Source organism: Nicotiana sylvestris, chromosome 6 (genome assembly GCF_000393655.2).
Source record: "Nicotiana sylvestris chromosome 6, ASM39365v2, whole genome shotgun sequence".
Classification (NCBI taxonomy): Eukaryota; Viridiplantae; Streptophyta; class Magnoliopsida; order Solanales; family Solanaceae; genus Nicotiana; species Nicotiana sylvestris.
In genome coordinates, this window is record NC_091062.1 from 175362816 (window position 1) to 175374098 (window position 11283).

General features: G+C 35.6%; 1 protein-coding gene across 1 annotated transcript; it reads right to left on the reverse strand.

Annotated features, from left to right (window-relative positions):
• Positions 1-525: 525 nt before the first annotated feature.
• On the reverse strand, positions 526-870 carry LOC138871716 (uncharacterized). Its single transcript, XM_070149613.1, has one exon. It carries the CDS (start codon positions 868-870, stop codon positions 526-528), a length of 345 nt encoding a protein of 114 aa, XP_070005714.1.
• Positions 871-11283: the final 10413 nt, after the last annotated feature.

Sequence of the window (11283 nt, forward strand, 5' to 3'; positions counted from 1 at the left end):
GATGAAATGCCCTGACTTTCCACATCTGTGACAGAGATCGTTGTTCCTTGTTTTACTTGAACTGCCCCACTTTGGTATGCCACCATTTCTTCGAACCATTTTTTGAAATATCTTAGTAAGATAGGCCATGCCACTATGTTCATCACTTGAATCACTCCTTTCAGCCTTAAGCACCAGGTTCTTTTCCTTCTTAGGCTCTCTTCTTTCACTATCTTTCTTTCTTTTCATCTCGTATGTTTTCAGATTACCAATCAACTCATCCATGGTCAGAGTCTGTAGATTTTTAGCTTCAGTGATGGCATTTACCTTACTTTTCCAAGACCCAGGTAGAACATTGAGAATTTTCCTTACAAGCTTGTTTCTAGGAATGACATCTCCAAGTGAGTGAAGCTCATTTATGATGGAGGTGAATTTGGTGTGCATATCTTGTATGGACTCATCATCCTTCATCCTGAAGAGCTCATATTCAGTGGTGAGCATATCTATCTTGGATTGTTTGACCTGAGTGGTTCCTTCGTGTGCAGTTTATAAGGCTTCCCATATTTCTTTGGCAGTATCACAAGCTGATACTCTGTTGTACTCATCAGGTCCTATGCCACACATCAAGATTTTCTTGGCACGATAGTTCTTTTCTACAGCTTTTCTGTCAATGTCACTGTACTCTCTTCTCCCTTTGGGCACCAATGGTCCTGTTTCTTCAGGTTTCTGCATGGGAACATGAGGATCATCACAAATAATGTCCCACGGCTCTGAATCTTCGGCAATCATGAAATCATGCATCGGAGTCTTCCACCAACCGTAGTATTGACCATTGAATTTGGGAGGTCTATAGGTTGATTGTCCTTCTTCAAGGTTTGGTGGAGCAGCCATTTAGGATCTTTCCTAGGTGTTAGCCTGATAGGAGGAACCCGCTCTGATACCAATTGATAGCTTATATGAGTCCACCAAACTATAGAGTATCTGGTCCTCTATGAGACTGATACGTAGAATGCAATAAAGACTGAATGTAAAGAAGGCAAGAGATTTTCTACGTGGAAAAATCCCACACAATGGGATCAAAAAACCACGACCTACTCTTGTAGGCTTTTAACTCAACTAACTTATAATCTACCTATTACAAGCCACTTTGCAAACACCCTATTGCAAAGACTTCAAACTAACTTATGATGCAACCACCACAAGCTACTCTCTAACTCTCCTAGTTACAGAGGATTTAACTTATGACTATTCCTAGTCACAACATAAACTCTAAAGTTTACTAATTTATTTTGTCCCTAAGACAGCGCTTCTGAGAAAGCAAACTAGGAATTACAATGTAGAACAATTAACAAGATTACAACTCAACTATGGATGTACATAAGACTTGTTTAGAAACTGATCCTTAGTGGAGTTATCTTCTTGTTCTTGACACACCAGTGACTTCAATGCCGGATGAATGTTTTTTCTTCTTGAGAGAATATCACTGAATGCACAAGTGATGGTGTGTCTTGCACAAGGTTGTTTTATCATAAAAGATATCACAATATATAGTGATGTCAACTCTTGGTGTACTTCTTCCCAGTGAGAAGTGACTGTTGCACTGTCTGCACATCCACTTCTGAGCAGTTCGTTCCAGCTGGATAGTGGACTTTGTACTTCTTTCAGGACACACCAACGGACCAGGTCCTGGTTGTGTTCCTCTTCTGTAATAGTTGCCCGATGGTCACTTTCTTCTGCTACGTTCCAGCTGTGCACTTGACCTATACTTCTATCAGAGAACCCTAAGGGACCAGGTCACCAGGTCTCTATTTTGTTTCTCTCTGTGGTTGTTCGTCCATTTGTTGACAAGTTCATATGAAATGTATCATGTGGAACAGATTTTCTATCTGATTCTTTACAATAAGTTTGTTAGATCATTAAAACATAGGAAGCATAAGGCTAAGACATTGAAAACCCATTAGATTACTTCCCTGAAATGTGAGCTTTCTCTTGTATTCATAGACGTCATGCCACGTAAAGGCTCCCCCTTACTCTAAGCGTTCCTTCGTCATGCTCCCCATGTCTCCGTATATTCTACCTTTTTCGAACTTTTGTACACATTATTTTCTCCCCCTTTTGGAATCATCAAAAGGGTGAAGTAACTTGTAGGGAATATGCAAGTAAAGTATAACTATAACTTATAATCATCCAGGGAGTTATAAAAAACATATAGTAATAATTCCCTTTAAGAGCCGTAAGCAGAAAGAAAAATCTATCAAAATTTTAAGCTAGTTAACAGCTTTTAATCTGACCAAAATATCCAAAGTATTAACCCAAAGCTAAAAAAATATGAACTATCATTGTAGGTCGACAAAAAGAATTCTAGACCACAGAAGAACATCGTTTCACATGATTGAAAGTTTAGCAGAGAAAAAAAACTCACAGAATACTTGATTTTTCCAAAACATCATTTAGCATATAAGACGGTGTAATCGCACATAGTCACTTGAAAAACGCTCGATGAATTAAAAAGATTAAGAAACTTTTGATATACTCACATGATAAACTTTCAAGAAAAATTTGAGCAAAGACTTAAGACTCTTAGAAAGATTACAATATATTAATGCATACAAGAGTCAAGAAATAGTCATATATTCATATCACCAAAAAAGAAGGATATGGGATCATTCTCATGAAAGTCGTTATCCTTTTTATGACATGAGAATATTAAAAATCTTCATCCCATTTTTATTTCATTCCACTTTGTTGCCTGCAAGGTTTGCATCTGAAAATATTTTACTCGATCAAAGCAATTAGTTCTTGCATATAGTAATCCATAATTTAGAATCAACCAAAGATATTTTGTGGCATTATAAAGAGATATTATGGGATTAGGTATACCAAAATATTTGTCATAAAAATGCAATAGAGAACCGGCCATACCTTGGTACTTTAATCGATCGTTGGACCTACTAATTTTCTCCTTGCTTCCCATTATTTGGAATGTGAAGATAAGGTAAATTCTCCATTATACTCATTTCCAACTCGATCATCTACCAGAGGCTTAAAAATGCTTGACATGTTTTCGGTTAGTATTAAAAAAAAATATGCTATTGTAAATACATCTTTGGAAAGAATAATCGTCAGATGATAAACATGAATTTGTTTCCAATGGTAACTAGTCTTAGTCACATGAATGATATTAAAAAAACTTTCAATTCCAGAGAGAGGCAAGAGAATAATGTTATGGAGTTTTTAAACCATTTAAAAAATATTTCAACATCCATAAAAATACTTTAATGTAATAAGCACATGAAAAATGTTATTCTAACAAAACTCTCAAGGACGAAACAGACCTTCTTGTTGTGAAACCTTGGGCTACACATAATTTTTACAACCTTACCAGTCTTATCCGCTTTAGATATCCATGATTGCAGCTCATTTGCTTGGTGGATTTCCATACTGTTGATTCTTTCAGCTTCACTCAACAAATCTTGTATTACTAGAATCTAGCATTCATCGTTTAATGCTTTTTCATGACTGTTTAGTTCAACTAGTATAGATGTGTCACTAGCAATTTATTTCAAGTTATCCACTGTAATTCTCCATCCTTATTCACAAATTGCTTAGAAAAATATTAGTATAAGAAAAACGCGCATGATGAGATTTCTCTACAACTAATGAATAAGAAATATGCCAATAGTATTACCAAGACAGTTGCAACCAAAGGAAATAAGATAACCAAAAAAATTGATTTTTCTTCCTTCCTATAGCTCAGACAAAATTTCATTCAAGATACGATCCAATGTAAATATTAAAGCACATATAAGCTAATGATGACAATTTATGCAAAACTGATGCTTTCTTTTCAAGTCTGCTTTCAATTGAGGCGCCAAACTAAAAATGTGAAAGATCCTGTTTGTTGCAAGAAAATGTCAAATAGATACTATTAAGACACACATCGATGATCACTGCAAATGCGTTATTTTCTTATTAAAAAATATGACATATGCAAAAGTAAGTATAATCATCAATAGAAGCATATATATATATATATGTACCTCCCAAAATTTTGAGTCTTAGAAACAGTAGAGTATCTCCACATGCACAAGTTATCGAGGCATCAAGGTTAAACAACCTTCTCAGATTTGAGTGAAATATTGAAACTTTCACTAAGAGATGGATATAAGAATTAATTCTCTTCACAAATTATCTTAAGCTCACAACTACATGAAAGGAATGTATGCATGAATGCTTGCTTATCCTAATGCTTATACAAAATGTATGGTTCATGCAAAATATAAATTCGTTCATTCAAAATCTCTAGGTCAAGGAAAATATTAACATCAAACATAATAGTAGAATGTTGCAGCAAGTCGACTCAAGCAATATGTAGTTGTACATATCATATTATATTTAACCAAAAAATATTACTAGATACGTATCACCTTATAAAGCATCCGAAGGAACTTGAATAACCTTTAGTCATATCAATCACTTAAGCTTTACCATCATGTGTAATAGTTCCTTCCTCATTTATAGAGAATGTATGAACTTTGAAGCATCTTTAAATATGTGCCTTGACCAGTCATTATGCAAATTTCATTTATCCCTTTTTATGGCTGGACTTAGAATTCCTGCAAAACAGATTAATTTATTTTTGGTACCCAAATCTTTTTGGGTCCTTCATGGTTAGTAGATTTAATAATTCGAGATGCATGTAATTGTTTTGGTCTCCAAATATATTTTGATCTAACATAACTTTTGGCATAATTACATGCAAATACTTTATGTCCACAATTGTCATAATAGTGGCATGTAATATGAGAAGAAGAGTGTTTACCTGCAGTTTCCTTATTAGTTGACTTGGAGCTTTCCTCAGTCAACTTGTTCAAAGTAGGACGTTTACCAGTAGATCCCTTTTCAGTCGACTTATAGCTGTTAAGCCAAGGAGACGACTTTGATCGATCAAAATAGTGACTGGGGGATTTGTACAAGCTGCTTATTTGTTTGCGAAGTTCAAAATTTTCTTCTTGAAGCAAGTTGTTCTCCACCAGATAATCTTTAAGTTGAGTATCCCACTCGTTCTTTTTCATTTCTCAACTTGTTATATTTTTCGAGTTGGATCTCCCAATCTTTCTTCTCATGCGTCAACTTCTTATATTCTTCAAGTTGGATCTCCCAATTCTTCTTCTCTTTCCTCAACTTAGTATATTCATTTAGAAATTTTTTAAAGTCATTGAGAACCAATTCGATATCAGCCTGCAATTCATCATATTTATCGCAATACGTAATAGGAGTGGGGCATACCTAGTTAATTTATACCATTGCCATAAAACATTGATTCTCCATTCTTTCGTGATTGTTTTCTTCTTCAGATTCATCCTCGTCGCTCCAAGATTTGTGATTCTTTTTCTTGAGATCACAATCCAAAATAGCATTAAAGCACGCCTCGTCAATTTCTTCTCTTTTCTTGAGACATATGTTTGTCATTTCTTCTCGATCATCCTCGTCGCTCCAAGTTGAGATTCTATGATTTTTCTTCTTGGGGCTGGGACATTTTAATTTCATATGTCCAAGTTTACCACATCTATAGCAGCATATATTTTCTTGTTGTTGAACCTATTCTTATGATTCTTCTGATGATTCTGGATGGATTGAGATTTTCTATTCTGCTTCTTTCTACTCTTCCTTTTTTTCGTCCTAGGTATCACGGCCAAGTCTTCTCGCTTTTCACCATTTTCGGATTCTTCAAGAGTTGAGGTGGATTCAATTTCCTTAACTTTATTGGCCTCCCCGTAGATATTTTCCAATCTGTCCCATATATCTTTAGCATTCTCACAGGTAGATATTTTCTCATATTCTTCTTCACTAATCGCACAATAGAGCATGTTGATTGCTCTAGCATTTGTTTGCATAATATCCAACTGTTTTTTGTGTAGTCAAATATGGATTCCTTTTTTACAAGCTTCTTTCCATCATTGTTATTCGGAATAGGCCTTGGTCCATTCTGAATAACTAGCCAGGCTCGATAATCTATCGATTGGACATAAACCTTCATTCTTTCTTTCCAATGGTCATAGTATTGACTATTGAAGTACGGTAGCCTTCTTGTTGAGTATCCCTCTTGAGTACTGTTCCAATAATTTGATGACCTGCAATGGATCTTTTCTCACTTGATGTGTTAAGCAAAAAAAATAAAGATGTGAGACCTGCTCTGATACCAATTGAAAGTACAAGAGGGGGGTGAATTGTAGCCTTTTTAAATTTCTAGTCGACTACTCTTTAGATATAGTCGACTTATGCGGAAATAGACTGCACAGAACTATTAGTCCTTTCGATTTAAACAAGTGTTAATCACAATAAATAGTAAGGGAACAGAATATAATATGAGATCGATAAAGTAAATGACACCAGGAATTTTATACTGGTTCGGAACCAATGTGGTATCCTAATCCAGTCTTCTTGGGTTGCAAGAGTGTTGTCTTTTAGAGATCTTTGTAAATTGAATTGAGTACAGCCTTTGTAATTTTCAGCGATCACCACCAATGTTGACAGGGTTGGTTTTCACTCGCTCACCAACAACGACTCTTTGGTTTTTACTCGCTCACCAAAGAAATGAACAATGACACAACCTCTAGGACACACTGCCTCTCCAATATTTTTCTGTCTCTCTTCTCTCTTTTGGGTACACAGTAAATCTACTAAAGTGAATTACAATGCTTGTTAAGAGTAGAATAAAGAACTTGTAGTTGGATCGACAATTGTATAGAAGGCTATGTGCTTTCTTCTTTCCAGTCTCTCGTTTTTATAGTCTTCAATAGCTTCTGACCGTTGGGCTTGATTTTGCTGACCCCTTGATTTCGATAATATTCAATCAGAATATTTTCTCCGTTGATTGAGTGGCTTCCTATTAATTCCTTTTCTCAATTTCATTTGCACCTTCAAACTGATTTGAAATCCTTCCACCAATCACTAATTTATTGGAATTTATTCCTTATATCTTGTACCTATTAATTGATGATGTGTCTTGCTAATGGACTCAAAATATATTTCTAGTTTGCTGATATTCTGGACTCCATGTCTTAAGCTCATTCGATTTCTTCCTTGTGAAGTAGACAATATTATTGTGTATCCATAAAATGAGATCTTTCCATTTGAAGTGTTGTCAACCATGCACCAGTATATATTGAATTTTTCTTCCTTGAAAGAGCTTGGTGATTCTCTTCCTTGTTCTTGGAGATATAATTTCTTACTATAATATTATAGTAAGAACATTCCATACGTAGTAGATCTTGTCCAACACTTTAGGAAGCATTCTTCCATAATTCTCCAATGTTCCTTTAGTAGGTATTGAAAAATAATCTCTTTTCATAAAATAGATTGTATTATACCCATAATATATTTTCTTTCCATAGAAAATATATTCTTCTCCCATTATATTGAAAATATTCCTTTCTTGGTCTTGGAAAATAATATCTTTCCATAATATAAATTGTACTACATCCATCATATATTTTCGTTCCATAGAAAATATTTTCTTCCTTGTCCTTGTAGTATCTTTTCCATATAGAATTTGTCTTCCACAAAATAATAGATCTTCTTCATGATTTTAGCAACTTTCCTTTCAAGATATTGAAAAACGTTCCATCCATAATTTCCATAGATTCTTCTTTTGATATTGTAGTAAGCCATTCAATATTTGAAATTTTACTTTCAAATATTATTCCTTCTAGATTAAATCTCTGAAAATAATCTTCCTTGATAAATTCTTCACAAGATATTTTCTTTTCCATATTTGCTTGGATCTTTACCAGCATTTTGTTTCCTGTACAAGAATAAGATTACCACAAGTAAATGTTCTTTGATTAATAATTATTTTGGTTTGTTATCATCAAAATTAATACGTGAAACCTTGGAGCCAACACCATCATCAAGATTTGGCTACGAGCTTACTCATACGATTCATTCAATCCCATTAGAAATTGCAGTAAATTCTGCCTCTTCATGAACTCCACATAAGCACGAGATCTAGGGCAATCGCATGGAGATGGAGCTAGGGCATCAAACTCATCCAACAACAAGCTTAATTTTAAAAAATAAGCAGCAACACTACTGGTTCTTGAGTCACATTCGCAATTTGTTTATGAAACTGGAATATTCAAGGTCCATCAATTTTGTCGAATCTCTCCTTCAAATCACTCCAAATTGCACTCTTGATGAATACACTATTCCACTGAGCAATTGACTTGAAACACAATTTATTATCCACGACAACACAATTGCATTGCATCTCTCCCAAAGATCAGTCAGATTCAGAGCAAACTTCTCCTTCCTGCATGTTCCGTCGATGAATCCTAGCTTGTTACGACCTAGGATTGCAATTCTCATCGCACAGCTCCACACTGAGTAGTTTTTTGATCCTGTCAGTTGTAGAGATATCAACACCGTCCCTGAATTGTCGATAGAATTGCGGAAAAGAGGATGATTATGGCTCAATTTCTCCGGTACTTCATTGTCTATCTCCGTCGCCATGTTTCTCACAAACTCTATGTGTAATCAAGCTTCAATTGAAGAATTCGTCCACATTAATGTACGCTGGGGCTCTGATACCATGTGAAGAAAATCAATTCTCAGCTCATGGCTCACAATCTCTGTGAGTCCTAACACATGCAGATCGAAAGGGAGCTAGTTTCAGAGAGAGGAAATGAAGCAGTCAGTTATGCACTAAGTTTTGGGAATTTTCTCAATGAATATTTCAACAGTTGTACATGGCTTTATACACGTATTTCTCAACATAATTAACTGGCCTTCTTTAACACTCCTATCACAGTTAGAACTAACTATCTAACCTCAGTTAACACTTCTAACTACAGTTAATCTGCTAGTGCTACTAACTACAGCTACTGCACCATAATTACTTAACCAGTCCCACTCTCAATACTACGACTACATTTATATGTTTATTTGATCAATAACAAACATAACAATTTCTACGTTCTTATTAATAAACATGCCAATAGCTAATTCAGTTGCTATAGTGTTTTTTTTTATCAGGTGTTCCGTTGTTATAGTTAGTTAGTTGGAAATATTATCGAGTGCCTAAGGAGGGTATGAGATGGATCATGGGTATTGAGACGATGTGGTCTTGTGATCTGGGTTACTAGGTATGAGTGTTGTTGGAGGTTTGTTATGTGTTTGAATGGAGGTCTGTTATGTGTTTGAATGGAGCTACTATTATTTCGTAGGCAAGTCAGGAGCAAATTGTAAGAAGTTGAACCAGTTAGCAATTATTTAGACTAGCATGATGGTGGAAATGATCAGTTCCTTCGGTGTGTTAAGGATATACAGGTGATTTGTAGCTATATTTCTGGGCTTAACAACCTCTATGAATTGATTGATTTGGAGGTATTTAATTCTGATTCTTATGTGATGTGTAGATGGGTTCCAAAAGTGTTATGGCAGTTTAGACTATGACCAGAGGTTTGCATTTTTTGCGGCCATGGGAATTCGGTCGCGTGTTGCAATAGTTCTTCTGAAATAAGTGGAGTAAAAGTGGTTCTAGCTGATAAAATGTTTATTCTACTGGTGGTTCAGGGGTTGTGATGAAATTCTTGGACTCTCGCGTAGTGGCATGGTAGGTTCAGTGAGGGGTATGGAAATTAGAAGTGAAGGATCAAGGTTGCAGTTCGATTTTGATAAGAATGTCACGATCTTAGAGGAGTGGGGGGAAATTTCAAATGTTCAGAGTATGCTGGCACTAATTTGGGGAAGTCTGAGGATGGCCTATTTGTTGAAAGAAGTGTTGGATATTACAATGTGGAGGCTTGACTAGCACTACTGAAATAGCATGGTCGATGGCCATTAATGATCAGATTTTACTACCTGGTGCGGTAGGTTGTAGGTATATATCCCACGAGAAGATCGTATAATCATGACTTGTTAGTCGTTAGGTTGTTAGAGATTTAAATCAGGTATGGAGGTTTGATATTGTCGCCAACGGGAGAGGTTATGACTGAGAGGCGCTCTATTCCTTTGGTTGTGGACTATCGTAGTTTGTTCCGAATTTGAAGGTTGCTCTTATGTGTCATGAATTGGGTCATTGTGGATCTTTGAAAGGTCATTGGCCAGTATGGAGTGATCGGAATCGGGCTTGGGGTCCTCTATTAGAACTAATGTGAATTGTATGCTCTACATCGAGTTACCTGTGTTCATTCAACATAGTACTGCTTATGGAGGAGTCCTTGGGTGTTGGATGTTGTTCATGTCGTTACCTTTTCTCTATAATACTCTAATGTCATGTGGGCTGTGAGCTGACTTGATTATCTGCACGTGTGTTGGGGTTCTGTGTAGCTTGTCGCTATTGCACCTTAGTCGAGCTTGTTTTGTAGCACATGGCGCTATCTGTCTCTCCAGGGTTGTATGTTTGCACTTGGCGTGCTTGCAGTCGATATTCGGGTATTTTGTAGGCATAAGCATTATGTCTTGATGGGTATTTCTTTATTTATTGTTATTTATGGATCGGGTGGCATGCTGCCACGGGTATGTTGTTTGGATCGGGTTGCACGTCGCAACAGTGTCATGTTTGAAATAAAAGGATTACAATTTGAAGTTAATGCATATGAATTTAAAGATAATAATGGAAATCTCCTTTTCAAAATTAAAAACTGGCGTATGTTCCTTAGTATGAAGGAGGTTGCAATCTCCCTTTTCAGATAGGTTAAGCAAACAACATTTGTGGCATGCAGACTATGTATCATATCTAGCAAAGAGATTTCAAAAGCACCTGAAGTAGGGACAAAAGCTGCAATTAGTCCCTCTATGATTTGTAGTCTAATTTGACATCCAAGGGTATAGGGTATAGCCTAGTGGTCAATGAAGTGAATGCAAATCTTAGAGATTGCAAAATGCACTTATATAAGTTCACAATTTTTTTTTGACATTGATTATGGTAATTACAACAGTCCATTAGGAAAATCAAAACCTAAAATAAGGAGAGATTTGATGGGAAGTTACAAAGAAGAAGAAATGGCACAATAATAAGCGAAGAAACAATAAAATAGCAAAAATGAGAGATAAATTAATGACCCAAAGAATTGGAATAGGTTTACCTGTTCAGATCAAAAGGAGGCAAAAAAGCCAAAAAAAAAAAAATGAAGATAAGGATAAATGGTAAAGCTAGCCAAAGAAATATGCCATGTTACTCCTCTTTTTTCCAGCTTTATATATAGAGAGAGAGAGTTGGCTAATCTAAATTTCTCATAAATGTAATACGTCATAATAAAGAAAGTAGTACTCTGGAATATATATGTGATACTTATGATA